Source organism: Phyllostomus discolor, chromosome 3 (genome assembly GCF_004126475.2).
Source record: "Phyllostomus discolor isolate MPI-MPIP mPhyDis1 chromosome 3, mPhyDis1.pri.v3, whole genome shotgun sequence".
NCBI classification, from domain to species: Eukaryota; Metazoa; Chordata; class Mammalia; order Chiroptera; family Phyllostomidae; genus Phyllostomus; species Phyllostomus discolor.
Genome location: NC_040905.2, coordinates 125,388,482 through 125,405,454, shown reverse-complemented (window position 1 = coordinate 125,405,454; position 16,973 = coordinate 125,388,482). Strand labels below are relative to the sequence as shown.

The window sequence follows — 16,973 nt, the reverse complement described above, 5'->3', positions numbered from 1 at the left end:
GAGAAGATTGGCTCCATGGCATGGGGCCACACCTGCCCAGACTCACGATAGCAGCCCAGTAAATTGGAAGGCTATGAGAGTGCTGGCAAGTGTAGCCAATGGTGGGAGGAGTCAGAAATGGGGCTGCAGAGGAAGATTGGCGTGGGGACTTAAACCCAGACACGGCAGCCATTGGAGGGAGAACCACACAGCTTTGCCAGAGTGGGGACTCCCACAGCCATTGTGCAGAGAGGACCACTTGGCTGTGGCAAATAGAAAGGAGAGCCACGTGGCTGTGGACATGTAAGAGAGCCACGCGGCTTTGCCAGAGTGGGGACCCCGCAGCATTAGTAGGGGAACCACTACCAGGCTTTAGCAGAGACCTCGGCGACACAGCTGATGGTGCTGGGAACTGCCAGCCAAGCATGGATTACTGGGAAGAACTGGGAGCTGCCTGAGCCACGGACTTCTATTTCTTTTCCTGAGATACATACCCCAGACTGGGCAAAAGAGGGAAGGAAGAACTGTGTGTTTGTGGGTGTTCTAAGGGACTTTGGGATTTTGATGAAGACATTAGGTCACTACTTTAAGTCTGTACAGCATTAAATAAACATTTCCTTTCCTTTTCACGAATCTCTGGCATTGAGAGATGTCTTTCATATAAGGCAGTGGACATAATGAACCTGGGGGGTTCCTTTCGGTAATAGTATATTACCCTTGGCCCCCTTTTGGTCTGTAACAGGTTCACACTCTGTACTTTGCTTGGTCCCCCATATAGCCAACTGCCTACTGAATCTAGAGAGGAGCCCTAAGACTTGAAAAGCCAAGAAATTCTTAGATGAGATTCTTTTAGTTCCCTAGTCCTTCACAGTCAGAGCTGTCCCTAAAGCTGAGCAATGACTAATGAGGCAAATGGAGAAAGCAACACATGGAAAGTTTGGAGCAATAAGGACCTTGGAGGCAGAAGCTATGAGTTTCCTGATCTGGCTTAGATGGTCTTGGGGACTTTTCAGTTTTGACTAAGTCAATCAAGACAATCCCACAGACATCACCAAGGTGTTTCTACTACATTGACAAATTGGTTACATTCTTCCCTAATCTGCACCCTAAGACTAAACTGGTTTTTAATTTTATGTCACTGATAACTCAGGGTAATCTGAGTTGCTGCTTAAAAGTGTCATTCTTAACTTGTTAGGTGGTTTATCAGTCATCCACTTGCTGTGGTGACTCAAAAATACTTTTCATTTGGTAAATGTGGATATTTTATTTTATGAACCAAAAGAAAAAGATAATCCCACAAAGTTCAATGCTATATATACAGTAACTGGAGAAATGAGGAGGGAGCCCCATGGCCAGCCCATAATACCCCTTCCCTACCTCTGTGGAACAGGCAGTGGCATGAACTCCCCTCCTCTTGCTCCATATACCCTGATTTCACATATTGGATAAGTGCATGGGCTCTGGGATCAGACAACCTGGGTTCAAATTCAGTCTTTCTACTGAGTGACTCTGTGGCCTTGCAGTAGTTATTTAATCTGTCTGGGTCTCAGTTTTCTCATCTGTAAAATGGTGGTAGAGGAATCACTAACTGCATGTTTCAAAAGACTGGTGACTGGATGCAAACATCTCCAAGGGCTCGATGAAAGTGGCTGCAGTGATTCCTTTTACTTGTGCTTGGTATTAGTTTTAACCTGACTTTATAAATATCACATGAATAAATGAGCGGGAGAGAATGAATAGATGGAATGATTTATCCTGGCCAATACCTATTGGTATGTCCCTATTTATAGCCCTTTCTGTGGGTAGGGCAAACCACTTCCTCCACATAGCAACCCCTTATCCAGTGTTCATCTCGGTTACTGCTAATTACATCCCTCCCCTCACACTCCAAGTAAGCCCATCTGGCCCACCTGTTGAATCTGATGAGCTCCTGCCTCAGGACGGTGTTCATGGATTCCTCATAGACCACAGGGTACAATTTAATGACCATGTCCAAGTCAAAGTCTTTGGGAAGTTTGGAGAGTATATCCTGGGTCAGCTCCTCAATCACTTCCTTAAAGTGCAGAGAGTCAATAAGAAACAAGTCTATGATCTGTGACTTTGGGTAAACTTGAAGCAGTCTGCATTTGCCATTATAAACATAGTCTGTTGGACCTTCCTGGGAATGTTCCTACAGAAACCAGTTCTGCTGGTGAAGAGGCAGGGAGGGGTCTTAGACAAACACCTCGCCCTAACCTTGGAGGGGAGATACCACCTTTTGGCCCAGAAAGTAAATGGAGCAAGGGCATGAGGGCCAGGCCCAGAATAGCTGCTTGGCCTCAGCTAGGTTGCCTCAGGGCAGCCAAGAACACTGCAGAACTCCTCCTGCCTCTAAGTCATCCCTGGGTGAGAATCTCCTACAGCTCTCACAGCTGGTCTCCGAGGACTAACTCCTAATACAGATGGGACTCTTGCTCAGTGACAGTTTTAAACAAGTACCAAATGTGGTACTTGTTTAAAAGTACCACAGTTTAAATTTGTAGACACCTGGGAAGTCAGTAGGCCATTCCTCAGCATTGAACAAGAACAGCTCAGAGCAGTGGCTTTGCCAACTATGGAGGGATAGGCCCAGAGGAACGAGGATGAGCAGGACCTGGGTGTGGGCTCTGCAAGGCTGGAATGTACACTCCTTTCCCACTTCCCACTGTGAAGGGAATTTCCACCCCTAAATTGAGACACCCCAACCAAGCTAGTTTCCTTCAGAGCTATTCCTACTTCTAGCACTATGAACCAATCAAGAAATCAAATGTGCAAAATCCACAGCTGAAGGGTTGAGGCAGCAGAGCTTGGAAGGTGGAGAAGGGAAGGGGAGTGTGGGAGAAAGGAAGGCGTGGTGGAGTCACCAGCTGGTGGTTCTGTGTCTGGCTCTGCTTTTGAGTCTATGGATGCCTTGAAACAAGTCACCTCCTCTCACAGGGTTCACTTTACTCTCATTTGTAGACTGAGGATGGTGAACTGACCATGAGATGCTCCAAAAGTGATTCCAGGTGCTTCCAGGATATAAAGCAAATCATATTGAATCACGCGGTGTGAAAGTCACCTTCTTTCCAGTTTTGGCCACATTTCTCTTTTCATTCCCCATGAGAAAGTCTCCGGCCAGTGCTAGCTAAACACCCTGTAACACTAGCTGTTTCTCCCCTTTCACAAGAGGCCAGCAAGGCCTCAGCAGCACCATCTGGAAAGAGCCTAGTAAGTGTTTACCTTTTTTTTTTCTGTGTGGCTGTCATGATTTTATGGAAATGGGACTGGGTTTCCATTAATAGTACTGATGTGTAATTTTTAAAATAAATGATTTTAAGCCAAGTAGAGTTGGTTTTTAAATATATAAAGGGAGTATAGCTAATATGGAGGTAAAGCAACATGTCATAAATTATGCAGGAATGGCTCACATTCTGGAAACACTTGTGCTCTTTCTGCTCTCTGAGGACCCTCAGCAATAAGACCAGCACATCTGTGCCCTCCCTCCAGGGACTGCCAGGCCTCCACTCTTCTGCCTTCTCGCTCATCACCCATAATCTTATGCCTCATCCCCCATGAAAACTGCCTGGGAAATTGAACTCAAGCCAGGTTACCTGAGAGGACTTGCCACTCCCTCCTGCCTGTCTGGGGAGAGTCAGCAGCACACCCTGGAACAGCTGATTGGTCTCCTGGTTGTCCTTGGTGATGTTGGCATTCTCATGGAGGCCAAACACTTCTGGGGGTGCTGTGATGGGGAGGTTCCTGAGATATTCAATATAGGACTGGAAGGAATATGTTCAGTTGACATAAACGTAAGTACCCTGTGGTCCCACAGATCACTTAGGGCTTGATCAGATCCAACCCAGGAAGGAAGTCACACCAGAGTGGGAATATGGGACACACACACACACGCACACACGTGCAAGGTGAACACAACCTAAGCTCTTCCTCATTTGCGGGATTTGGAGTCAGACAGAACCGAGTTTGGATCCAGCCCCAACACAAACTGTGACATTGAGCTAATCATCTGAAACACAAGTTTCCTTATCTGTCAGTGGGAAAACAAATAAGGTTATGAAGGAATAAGGCCTTTAAAAATAGGAATAAGGCCTTGATGTATAACAGGGGCTTAATAAAAGCAGCTCCTTTTAGTCCTGCCTTCAGATTTCTTGTTTTCTTCTTTCTAATTCTCCCATCCAGATTTTTGGTCCCTACCCTTTGGCCACCTTCTGAACCTTTTTTTTTTCCCAATTAGCAATTTCCAGCCTTTTCACATCCAAAGTTTCATCTTAACTCCCTTCTTAACCCCCAGAAAAAAACCTGTTTTGAAAGACTTTGCCTACCAAGTATCCAGTGTTCATTATACAGTGATAATGTCTCTTTCATAGGCTTTTTGGAATATTGGAAATAACTATGGAACCAAATCAGGAAGCTCAAGGCTCCTCCTGGGCCCTCATTGGCTGCACCTCATCCCCTAGCCACATGGAGACTGCTGAGCTCCCCTGGGACACAGAGGGGCCTCTCCCTCCACTGTTCCTCACCTGGTAGGAGCCATGAGGAGGAATGTAGTAAGTGTCTCCAGGAGCGACACAGTAATGGTCCTGCTGGATGTCCTCACAGTAGAAAGTAGACAGAAGGGACAGCAGGAGACGTCTGTCTTTATCATCAGTCACTCTGCCTCCATAATTACACTCTCCTGGAGACAATGAGCAGAGGAAGAAGTTGAGTCCAGTGAAGGTCATAATGGACTCGCCCATTAACCTAAGATAGAGGATTCTTTGAAGCAATGCGTTCTACTGAGATCCAGGGTTGCTGAAACCATGGTCAGCCTGGAATGAGAACAGGCCTATTTGATATTATGGTTGCTACAAAAATAATCCATGTCCAACATTGGAAATTAGAAAACAGAGATAATCCAAAAGAAAAGCAATACAATCACCAATAATTCCACCAAAGGTAACTATTAACATAGGCATCTTCCAGATGTGTGTGTGTGCATGCATATGCATGTGTGTACATGTATGTGAAAGACATTACAGAAATGTGATTGAAGTCAGGAACTTTGGCATAACACATTCCTGGGTTCCAGTTCTGCCACTTCTAGATATTTCTGGGTTCCAGCCTCTGCAGTTTCTCATCTGATCTGTAGTAGAGATAACTACAGTGTCCATCTTACAAGGCTGTGGTTAAAACACCTATGAAATATTTAGCACAAATCTCAGCACACAGAAAGCATTCAATTAATTATAGCGGTTACAAACACATATAGTATTTTCTAGAAAAGTGAGATTACCTTACTTACACTGCTTTGGGATATGATTTCCCCATTCCACCTCCATCATTAACATCATTCCCTGAGACTCAGGTTTCTATACTCACATTTCAACAAGAAGAGTTAGGTAATTCTTTGAAGGGTGTGTCAAATGCACCTTGCCAACCCTGTAACATTTTCTAGCTGGTCCAGATTCCACAGTATGTGGTATCACCTGGTATTTGGTAGTTGTAGATAAAACACTACCAAGGAGGAGACAGAGGTGTGTGTGTGTGTGTGTGTGTGTGTGTGTGTGTGTATGTGTAGGGGCTCTCCTGAAGGGTAGGCTCATTTCCAGTTCCAACAATTCCAGGAAGAGGGACGTCTACAGACAAACAGGTAGTATAACCCAAGTTGGGGACAGGCTGCCTCAGCTTTTCTTGGTCTTGAGTTGGAGGGGTCTAAATGTCTAGGAGGAGGATCCCAGTGGTTTGTCAAAGGAGAAATAAGGAACTAAGGGAAAGCTCATGTGTTTGAGTAATTTGAGCCCTGCAGAAGCTGTTTCACATTAAGCCAGACTATTTAGATGTTTGAAGCTCCCCCTGTTGACTTCTCAGACCTTTAGCACAGTTTACTTTGAACATTAAGTGTCTTGTCTCAGCTGCAAAGAGATTTATTACAGCACTAGAACTACAGTATCAAAAGGAGAGTGGTTTGTACTCTGAAGTCAGTGTGACAGTGCTAACAGGCACCCAGGAGTGACACAAGTGAACATAAATCTCAAGAACAGTCTTTATGGAAGGTACTGTGACCTCCAGCAAGTTTTCCGGGGATACTCCTGCAGATTCCAAGTTTTGTGTTTAAGAAGGAAGCAGCTTCCTTTATAGCAACGTCTATATCTACTCTCTGAAGCAAGAGCACAAGTTCCTACAGAGGCCAGGATGTGCCTTTTATCTCTTAAATTCTCACTGTTCCTGCTGCAGGGCTGGGGGTGGGGCACAGATTAAGAGTATATTGACTTCAACCCATCTAATTTGATAGCCACTTTCCAAAGGAGACCTGTCTCTTTGGTGTGTGTCAGTACAGAACTCCAATACCATCTCTAACAGTTCTTTTCAGGCACAGAGGAAGTCTACACTTCCCTGTGCTCCTCGCAGTAGGGTGGGGCAAGGTGACAAGTTCTAGTGCATTTAATTCCTTGTGTGAGCGCTTCAGTGCTCTTTCTCTGGCAGTGACCACACAAGTATATATTGAGATGGTGGCATCAAAGTTTGTGAAGCCTTTGCCAACAATTCTATTGACATAATCAAATGCCAGTTCTTGTTGACCATGTTGATTGGATACAAAGTGGACATCTGATGTCTCACACCTTTGAGATTGGATATTGTTTGTTACCTCAACCTAACTAGTCTATGCTGACTGTACAGTTGCAAAGTCACTATCCTCAAGCCAGCTGGCATATTTGGGGCAGGTTGGTTTCTGAGCTGCAAGCAGTTCAGTACCAAGACCATATGCCAGAGCAATCATGCATTCATTCTTCAGTCTGCAGAGGACCCCTGCGGTGCTTCTGGAGATCTTCAACAAACTAATGTCCATGGGACTTATGCTGTATGTGTCACTTTGTAATGGTGGGAAATTGTAACCCACATCACCATTCTTTTGAAATTTTTTTGTAAGTGCTGACTCTGATGAATACGTAGCTTGTAGATAAACAGCACATATGTATAACTAAGAACTAACTTCAAAAGATACAAAGTCCAACTTTTAGTCATCTCAGCTCTGGGAGATTTTCTGACCCTCAGCCATAAAACCAAGATGATGTAAAACCAGAATGATAAAGACCAGGATGATGCATACTTGATGACTACTTGGCCAGTTTCAGGGTCCTTATGGAAATGGACTGTGCTCATTTGCACATAGAAAACTTTTCAACCTCCTCCCTTGATTTCTTTGTTCTCCTTTTCCTCTCCCTTCTTATAAAGACCTCTGCCTGCACTGAGATGTTAAGATGGAAAAAAAAGAGATGGGTTTTGGGACAAGAGTCCCCCATCTTTTCAGATTGCTGATATCTGAATAAACCACTCTTCTTGTTCTGGCTGGGTGGCTCAGTTGTTTGGAGTGTCATCCTGTGCACCAAAAGATTGCAGGTTCCATCCCTGGTCAGGGCACATGCCTGGATTGGAGGTTCAATCCTTAGTTGGGGTGCATATGGGAGGTGGCTGATTGACTCATTGGTGTTTCTTTTTTCCCTTCTCTCTCAAAAACTGCTAGACACATCCTCAGATAAGGATTAAAGGAAAAAGTAAAACAAAAACAAACAGAAAAGCCCCCCCAAACCCACTTTCCTTTGTATCAGCACCTATCTCACGATTTTGGCTTTCATTACCACAGGCAACCAAACCTGTGTTTGGTTACACCTTGGGGTTTTGTGTCATGGGACACTGTGAAGGTCTGTCTGACTTTCTGCACATGAACTTAATCACTTGAAAGCAGGACTTTTCAGCCTTAGCACTATTAACATGTGGGACTGAAGAATTCTGTGATGTGGTGTTGTCCTGTGCATTGTAGGAGTGCTGTCCTAGCAGCATCCCTGGCATCCACCCTGTACCACTCCCATTTAGTTGTGACAACCCAAAAATGTCTCCAGACATTGCCAAATGTCCCCTGGGGTGAAAAATCACCCACAGTAGAGAACCCTGCTCTTCAGCCTCAGTCTCAACAGTTGTGAAATGTGTTAATATGGAGCTCATAGATTGCTGTGAGACTTAATGTGCTCATCTGCTGTGGACAGAGAAAGGGTTCTACAGGATGTAACCTCATAGATGATCTGATAATAAATTCCAAACTGGGCAGGTCATGGCTTGTAGTCATACCCCAGGCATATAACTTCTTTAGTAAAAGTTTTATCTTTGCCTTAAGCAAGTCTTGTCCATTGGTTCTGTGCATATAGGTTAGCACATGTTGAAATGCTTCTTTTCAGACCCCTCAAGGGAAACCACCCTCAAGACAGCACATAATCTTAACTATTTTGTAATCTGATTCTCACCTTGCTTTCTCCCACCTCCATGTAATCTTCCTCTCATTCTCTCCTTAATTTCAAATGCATAAAAGAAGCTACCAAGTGTCATTCTGGAAAGCATTTTTCTCAGTCTGTTGAGATCTTGCTTCCAGGAATATTCCATTTGGCTCAAATAAATGCTTATAAAAGAATCTACAGGCCTCTACAGGTTTGTACATTTCTTATGTCAACAGTGTATATAAAGTGCCTGCCATATGACTGGGAAAAGGATTCAAACTGCTTAACATAGGGAGCTGAGGAAGAAATTTCTCTGTGGTCTTAAAGCTATAGACTTTTCCCATTGAGCTGTATTTGACCTTTGGCCATGACATTCCATTTATTCAGCACATCACTATTTTATTCTTGAGAATAAAACCAACTTTTATATATCTACATTCTTCTATATTATATACTAGGTGACTAATAAAAGGTTGCTGGTTGGATTGTGTTCATTGCATTTCTTTAACACAAAACACCAAGTTTTTATCTCAGGGATCTGCTGGGGATACTCTTTCCTCATCCCACTGACTATACCCCTTTCTTCTTTCACTTATAAAACTCCTACTCATCCCTGAAAAATCTATCTTTATGCCATTAGGAGGTTTTCTGTGATCATCTCCTGCCCCATAAGTGAGACTTAATCACTGGGTGGACTTTCTCCTTTATAAGTGTTTCTCTTGTTGAACTTATCACTATATTGTCATTTAAAAAATATTTTTCTCTCTGTGAACCATTTGAGGGTAGGAATTATATCTTAATTTTCTTTTTTATTTACGATTTTATTTAAATTTTTTAAAGAGAGAAGGGAAGGAGAAGAGAGGGAGAAAAACAATGATGTGACAGAGAAACATTGATTGGTTGCTTCTAGTACGTGCCCCGACAGAGGACAAAACCCACAGCCCAGGCACATGCCCTAACGTAGAATTGAACTGGTGACCTTTCACTTTGCAAGATGATGCTCAACCAACTGAGCCACACTAGTCAGTGCTTTTTTCTTTTCTTTTTTCCCTATTTTTAAAGTATATTTTATTGATTATGCCATTACAGTTGTCCTATATTTTTTCTCCCCTTTATCCCCCTCTGCCCTGCACACATCCTCCCCCCAGCATCCTCCCCAACCCTTAGTTCATGTCCATGGGTCATACATATAACTTCTTTGGCTTCTACATTTCCTATACTTTTCTTAAACTCCACCTGTCTATTTTGTACCTACCATTTATGCTTCTTATTCTGTGTACCTTTTCCCTCATTCTCCCCCCTCTTCACTGATAACCCTCCATGTGACATCCATTTCTGTGATTCTGTTTATCTTCTAGTTGTTTACTTTGTTTTGTTTTTGTTTTAGGTTCAGTTGTTGACAGTTGTGAGTTTGTTGTCATTTTACCATTCGTATTTCTGATCATCTTCTTTTTCTAGGTCCCTTTAACATTTCATATAGAAAGGGCTTGGTGATAATGAACTCCTTTAGCTTTTCCTTATCTGAGAAGCACTTTATCTGCCCTTCCATTCTAAATGATAGCTTTGGTGTATAGAGCAATCTTGGATGTAGGTCCTTGCCTTTCATGACTTGTAATGCTTCTTTCCAGTCCCTTCTTGCCTATAAGATTTCTTTTGAGAAATCAGCTGATAGACTTATGGGAACTCCTTTGTAGGTAACTGTCTCCTTTTCTCTTGCTGCTTCTAGGATTCTCTCCTTCATTTTAATCTCGGATAATGTAATTATGGTGTGCCTTGGTGTGTTCCTCCTTGGGTCCAACTTCTTTGGGACTCTCTGACCTTCCTGGACTTCCTGAAAGCCTATTTCCTTTGCCAGATTAAGGAAGTTCTCTTTCATTATTTTTTCAAATAAATGTTCAGTTTCTTGCTCTTCCTCTCCTGCTTTTGGCACCCCTATAATTTGGATGTTGGAACATTTAAAGATGTCCTGGAGGTTCCTAAGTCTCTCCTCATTTTTAAAAATATTTTATTGATTATGCTGTTACAGTTGTCCCATTACCCCCCTTCATCCCACTCCACTCTGCACACCCTCTTCCACCCACATTCCCTCCCTTTAGTTCATGTCCATGTGTCATAAGTTCTTTAGCTTCTACAATTCCCACACTATCCCCAACTTCCCCCTATCTATTTTCTACCCACCATCTATGCTATTTATTCTCCATCCCTTTTCCCCCTCTCTCCTTTTCCCACTCCCCTGTTGATAACTCTCCATGTGTTCTCCATTTCTGTGGGTCTGTTCCTGTTCTAGTTGTTTGCTTAGTTTCCTTTTGTTTTTGTTTTAGGTGTGGTTGTTAATAATTGTGAGTATGCTGTCATTTTACTATACATGTTTTTTTAATCTTCTTTTTCTTAGATAAGTCCCTTTAACATCTCATAAAATAAGGGCTTGGTGACAATAAAGTCCTCTAACTTAACCTTATCTGAGAAGCACTTTATCTGCCCTTCCATTCTAAATGAAAGCTTTGCTGGATAGAGCAATCTGGGATGTAGGTCCTTGCCTTTCATGACTTAAAATACTTCTTTCCAGCCCCTTCTTGCCTGTAAGGTCTCTTTTGAGAAATCGGCCAAGAGTCTGATGGGAACTCCTTTGTAGGTGACTGTCTCCTTATCTCTTGCTGCTTCTAGGATTCTCTCCTTCATTTTTACCTTGGCTAATGTAATTATGATGTGCCTTGGTGTGTTCCTCCTTGGATCCAACTTCTTTGGGACTCTCTGAGCTACCTGGACTTCCTGGAAGTCTATTTTCTTGGCTAGAATGGGGAAGTTCTCCTTTATTATTTGTTCAAATAAGTTTTCCATTTGTTGTTCTTCCTCTTCTCCTTCTGGTACCCCTATAATTCGGATGTTGGGACATCTAAAGATGTTCTGGAGGTTCCTAAGCTTCTCCTCATTTTTTTGAATTAGTATTTCTCCATTCTTTTCTATTTGGTTGTTTCTTTCTTCCTTCTGATCCACTCTATTGTTTTGAGTTCCAGTTTCCTTCCCATCACTATTGGTTCCCTGTGCATTTTCCTTCATTTCTCTTATTGTAGCCTGCATTTGTTCATCTAATTTGCAACCAAAATCAATCAATTCTGTGAGCACCCTGATCACCAGTGCTTTGAACTGTGCATCTGATAGGTTGGCTATCTCTCAGTCGCTTAAAAGTATTGATTGTGGAGATTTCAATTCTGTCTGAGCCATCTCCCCCTCCCCTTTGGTCTGGTTGTGCCTGTTACATATGAGGGACGGAGCCTTAGGTGTTCACCAGGGTGGGGCACCCCAGTCTCTGGGTTGTGATGCTATATGTAGGGGCCGGGTCTGAGAGGGAAAAATGGCACTTGCTTCACTCTCCATTGGACCTCAGTCCCTTCCACCAATTCCCCCAAGCAAACTGGGCCCCTCTGGTGCCAATTCCTGTGTGGGTGGGCTTGTGTACCCTGTGAGACTTTCCAAAGACCTCTCCTGTGAATCTGGGAGTCTCCCCCTGTGCCTCAACTCCCACAGATGTTTTCAATCAATGTCCCGAGGCTCTATTTCCCAGGCTGTGATCCTGGGTTGTGCACAGTGCCTTGCTTCATAATCGCTGCCTCACTGGGTCTGCCATTTGCCACCCTTTGGCTGGGGTCTACCAGCTGCTGCTTGCATGCTCAGGGTCCACCCACTGCGGTTTTGCATGCCCCAAATTCCTTACACACCCAGTCCCAATGCTCTCTGCTCTTCATGCCACACCCCACGACCAGCTGCCTGATTCCGATCCTCCTACCGGTCTGGATGAACGGGTCTATTTTAACTTCTTCGTTGTCCGACTTCCATACAGTTCAATTTTCTGTCAGTTCTGGTTGTTATTCTGTTTCTAAATTGTTGTTGTCCCTATCTTGGTTGTGCGAGGAGGCACAGTGTATCTACTTATACCTCCATCTTGGTCTGAAGTCCACTTTTTTCTTTTCTTTCTTTTTTTAAAAACAATATGTAGCATGTTAATAGCTTTAGTAAGATCTTAGAGTCTGCTGAAAGAATGAATGAGTGAATCAATGAATGGAGATGAGAGCAAAAGAATAGGAAGGTGGACAGGGAGGTGCACAGCTGCAAAGGCTCCTCCCATAGATACCTGTCAGGTAGGTCAGAGCATCAAATGGTACCTCCTTGTAGTCATTCAGAAACATCTGGATTTGCCTCATACTAATCCTCAAGTCGGATTCATTGAATTCATAAGGAATATTCCAACCTGCATGAGCCAGAGAAGAAGAAGAGGCTTCAGGACTAAGGCTCTTAATTTCTACATGAGCTGGTAGAGTTAGACATCAAAATGAGTGAAGAGCCTCTTTCAGCCACACAAATATAATTACTGCCAACATGTGAACCATCTGGCTTGAGAAAAGATCCATTCTAGAATCAATTTCCTTATGGATCTCTCCATTTGTTAAGGGAGATATTAGCACCCTGATATTTGTGGAATGAGAATTATTCATCCAGGCTGGAAATCTGTGGTAATGCACAGAGGTCCAAAAATAACACAAAGGCGTAGTTACAGAACAACATCTACAACTGGACTGTCAAACTAAATTAGCTTTGAGACTCCCCTCCTGGTGCCCATGAGAGGAGTGCATGGCCAGCCTTGACAAAACTACCACTTATATCTCCAAGGGTATAACAATAAATGCCCAGGTTGTTGGACAATAACTTAAGTGTGTGAACTGGGCCTGACGATAAGTAAGCAGGGTTTGATGGGATCTGTGCTTGACAGAAACCTTTCATTTCCTCCTAAACATTCACATTCAAATTAAAAATAATAAAAAATAGTAAAAGTTGTGTTCTGTCAAACAAAACACAACTGGACAGTTGGTTGCAAGCCCAGCTGTTGTATGGATGTTTGGAGATCTGGCACAGTGGGACAGTGGTTGTGGGAGGACCTGGATGTGAAAGGCAGACACAGCAGAAGCATCCTCCTTGGCTCTCTTGGTCTGGGCAGTTAACTGGGCTAGGGTGTATAGGTAGAAGGAAAGGAAGTGGATGCTCAGAGAGAATCACCAGGAGGCAATTGGCCTCACTATCTGAAAAGAACAGTCGAGAATACTCTGTAGTGGGTCATTTCAAGGTTGTTGAACAGAATCAAAGGCAGCCATGGATGAGAAGAAATCCAACCTTAACCCACAATGACATAGGATTTGTTTTTAGCAGTTTGTTGATCAGGTGCAACCCAAGTATTAGGTTAGTATTTAGTTAAGTTAGGCCATGGACTGGTAAGATTAAAAAAAAATTGTTTTCAGGAAGAAGTACAGACAAATGTGTCCCAGCTGTATTTCTGTCACTGTTATGCAGATATAAAGAGAGCTACCTAAAATATTATAAATTACCTGATGATAACTCCATGGAGAATGACCATTGTGCCTAAGATAGGCAAATACATGCCAAAGGGAAGGGCTTACAGTTTTTCATTTTCACATTACTTCAATAATTAGAGGTCCTCTGATTTAGGAGCAACACCTCTTTTCTTGTCAGTGACACTAACCTGGTTATAGGATTACCAGATTTATTAAATAAAAACACAGGATACTCAGTAAAATTATAATTTCCAAAAAATGAGTCATGTTTAGTATAAGTATGTCCCAAAGATCACATGGAACATAATCTTACCATATTTTACTGGTAACCCCTTCTCAGTATAACCTGAGTACACACCTGTACCTGTCTGTGACCTTCCCCAGGCAACCCAGGTGTGGTGTCATCTCTTACCCAGTGGTCCAAAGTTCCTCCTTTCTTGAACAATAGCATGGAAGAAACAAAGGCCAAACAACAGCTTTTGCCACATCACTGCCTTTGTGCAGCTTTGGAAGAACACAGGATCCGAGATGGGGTCATTGAGGTAGGATCGCAAAAGGTTGGCCCGGAGCCCTTTAGGAGGCTCATTGGTCATTTTGATCCCATTCTGGAGGATGCTGACAGGAAACTGCTCTGATGGATAGCTGGTTAGCCAGAGTCTGAAAGGACAACAGACCCAACTACTTAGAGTAATACAATAACTCGAATTGAAAAAACAATAACAAAAAGTAATAGCTAACATTTATTAAGCACTGCTAGATGCCAAAACCCATGCTAAGAACTTAATATGTCCCTTTATTTCCTTTTGTCCTCATAGCCACTCTCTGTAGAGAGGTTTGCTACTCCCTTTTACCATTGAGGAAATGGAGCTTGGAGATGTCAAGTGGGTTTTTCAAGTACACACCACTAGAAACAGCTGAACTGAGATGTGAACTCAGTGCTCCCAGACTTTAAAGTTGCTGTTAATCCCCACACCCATCCTCCCTTCTGGACTGGTCAAGTACTGTACACCACACCCCAGAAAAGTCAGAAGTGGCCAAAACATTGATTCCAGCTTCCAGATACTTACAGCCTTGCTGCTAGGGGAGAAAATAGGGCCAGGAAGGAAAGAAAAGATAAGCAAATAGAATGTTATAGTACAGGGATTATAGAACCAAGACCATCAGGAGGAAAGGAAATAATGGGATATTCGGGTTCATAGGAAGAGGAGATTTCCATTGGGGAGACAATTTTGTAAACTGTGGCCAGGGAGCTGAATCCAGGGTCTGTTTTTGTAAATAAAGTTTTATGGGAACCTGGCTATACCCCTTCATTTATATATTATTTAAGGCTGCTTTGATGCAGAATTGACTAGTTGCAACAGAGATGATATGGCTCACAAAGTCTAAAGTATTTACTATCTAACTCTTCACAGAAAAAGTTTGCTGACCTCTAGTCATAGAGGAAATGGCATTTGAAAGAGGCCTTGAAAATATGGAAGATTTCTTCCTATAAAATATAAAAGCTCATCTATGCCCACAAAAAAGGGAATATATGAGGAGGCACCCCCAAAAAAGGGAATTTATTTTTTAAAAATCGTGTATTTATTCTTACATGTTTAAACTTCAATCACCTTCAAAGTACTCTCCATTAGATGCAATACACCTATGAAAACATTTTTACCACTGCTCAAAACAGTTTTTGAACTCATTGATTTTGATGCCTTTTAGTGCTTCTATAGTTTTTTGTTTCACCTCTTCCACATTGGCAAAACGTTTCCTTTTGAGGGCTTTTTTTCATCTGGGGAAACAAAAAAAAAGTTGCTTGGGGCATGATTGGGTGAATATGGAGAGTTGGGATTAGGTTTTCATGCCATTTTTGGTCAAAAACTGCTGAACATTCACATGATGTGGGCAGGTGCAGTCTTAAATCACCCATCATGAATTGGGCAAATGCATCAAAAGAGTCTTCGAAAAAAATTTGCTGAACCTAAACATAGCCTCTCACAGTAATGCCAGCCAGTACACTGATACAGATGGGTTCCTAGAACACTTACCAGCAGGGGAAGATTGCACTACAGGGGCCTGCCTTCCAGAAGATAATTCCATTTGGGGGGGGCCTCATATGTAAAACTATGTAGAAGAAAACTATAATTTTAGAGGTAATATTTTGGCATATTTTCTTCCAGGTTTTTATTCATTTGTGTTTCCTACCCACGCTCATGTTACATGCACACCATAGAATCCTGATCTGTTTCATTTTTGCAGGTTTTTGTTTGTAGGTTTGTTTTGCTAGACATCAGGGAGGTTTCCAACACGTGGATTTGGGGATGGAAGGTCATTAAAAACACAGGGCACAGGCTGAGTAACCACAGGGAAGAGAGAGAGGCAGGATGTGGTAAGGTTTGGTGGACCATCTGTTGTGGTCTAGTCACAGGACTTAGAGGGGAAAGAAGAGGCCATAAACTGGTAATGTTCAGCTCACACCATGAAACAAACATAATGCTGTAACAAATTTTTGAAGTAGTTGCCAACTTTTAAAACTCTAGGACTTTCTTTGAAAATTCTAGATTCCTTTCTCTCTTTAAGAAAGACTAATCACCAGAGGCCTGCATCTGTGCATGGCACAGTAGCTGGTATTAAGCAGTGACTGCTTTCCTTCACACAGTGTGTGCCTCTAGTTTACTGCAATCCCTACCACTCCCTACTGTATCCAACTCTGAGGCTGACTGCCCAAGATGGTTGCTACTGTGCTGTGAAAAGTGGAAGATTTCTTGTGTTTAGTCTTCCTCACTCATTTATGTTATATACTGGCTACCGTAGGCACTTAAGTCCATGACTTTTGGGTTAGGACCATATTATAGAAGACCTTAAAGGTCAGAATGAGCAATTTTTCCTTATTGAGTATGTCATTGATGGTCAGTGAATCAACTCACCATCCCAAATCAAATGAAATTCTTGAAATTAGGGAATCCTCCAAACTCTCACATGAATCTTACCTGAGTCTTGCATAAATAGAATCAACTATAGCTTAATCTGGCTTTGTAAATAATCACCAAACACTTTCCTATTTTCAGGCAGACACAACTAAAATGAAAAATCCCACCAAGCTTTGTTGGCTAAAGCAAGAGTTGACAAACTTTTCCTACAAAGAATCAAATGGTAAATGTAAAAGCCTTTGCAGGCCATGTGGTTTCTGTCACAATTACTTGTAGCATGAAGGCAGTCAGAGATAATATATAAGTGACCATAACTGTATTTCAATAAAACTTTATTTATGGACAATGAAATTTTAATTACACATAATTTTCATGTGTCATGAAATATGATTCTTCTTTGATTTTATTCAAAATGTGAAAACAATTCTTAGTTTACAAGCCATGCAAAACAAATAGACTAGATTTGGCCCACT

General features: G+C 42.4%; 1 protein-coding gene across 1 annotated transcript in view; it reads right to left on the bottom strand.

The window, feature by feature from the left end:
• DNAH3 (dynein axonemal heavy chain 3) overlaps positions 1–16,973 on the bottom strand; it is a 219,892-nt gene that overhangs the window by 4,577 nt on the left and 198,342 nt on the right. The window contains exons 54-58 of the mRNA XM_028531458.2: positions 13,998–14,242; positions 12,373–12,489; positions 4,518–4,672; positions 3,591–3,758; positions 1,890–2,032 (exon numbers count right to left, since the gene is read on the bottom strand). Of these exons, the coding sequence (XP_028387259.1) occupies positions 1,890–2,032; positions 3,591–3,758; positions 4,518–4,672; positions 12,373–12,489; positions 13,998–14,242 (828 nt within the window). The remainder of the gene's footprint in view (positions 1–1,889; positions 2,033–3,590; positions 3,759–4,517; positions 4,673–12,372; positions 12,490–13,997; positions 14,243–16,973) is intronic.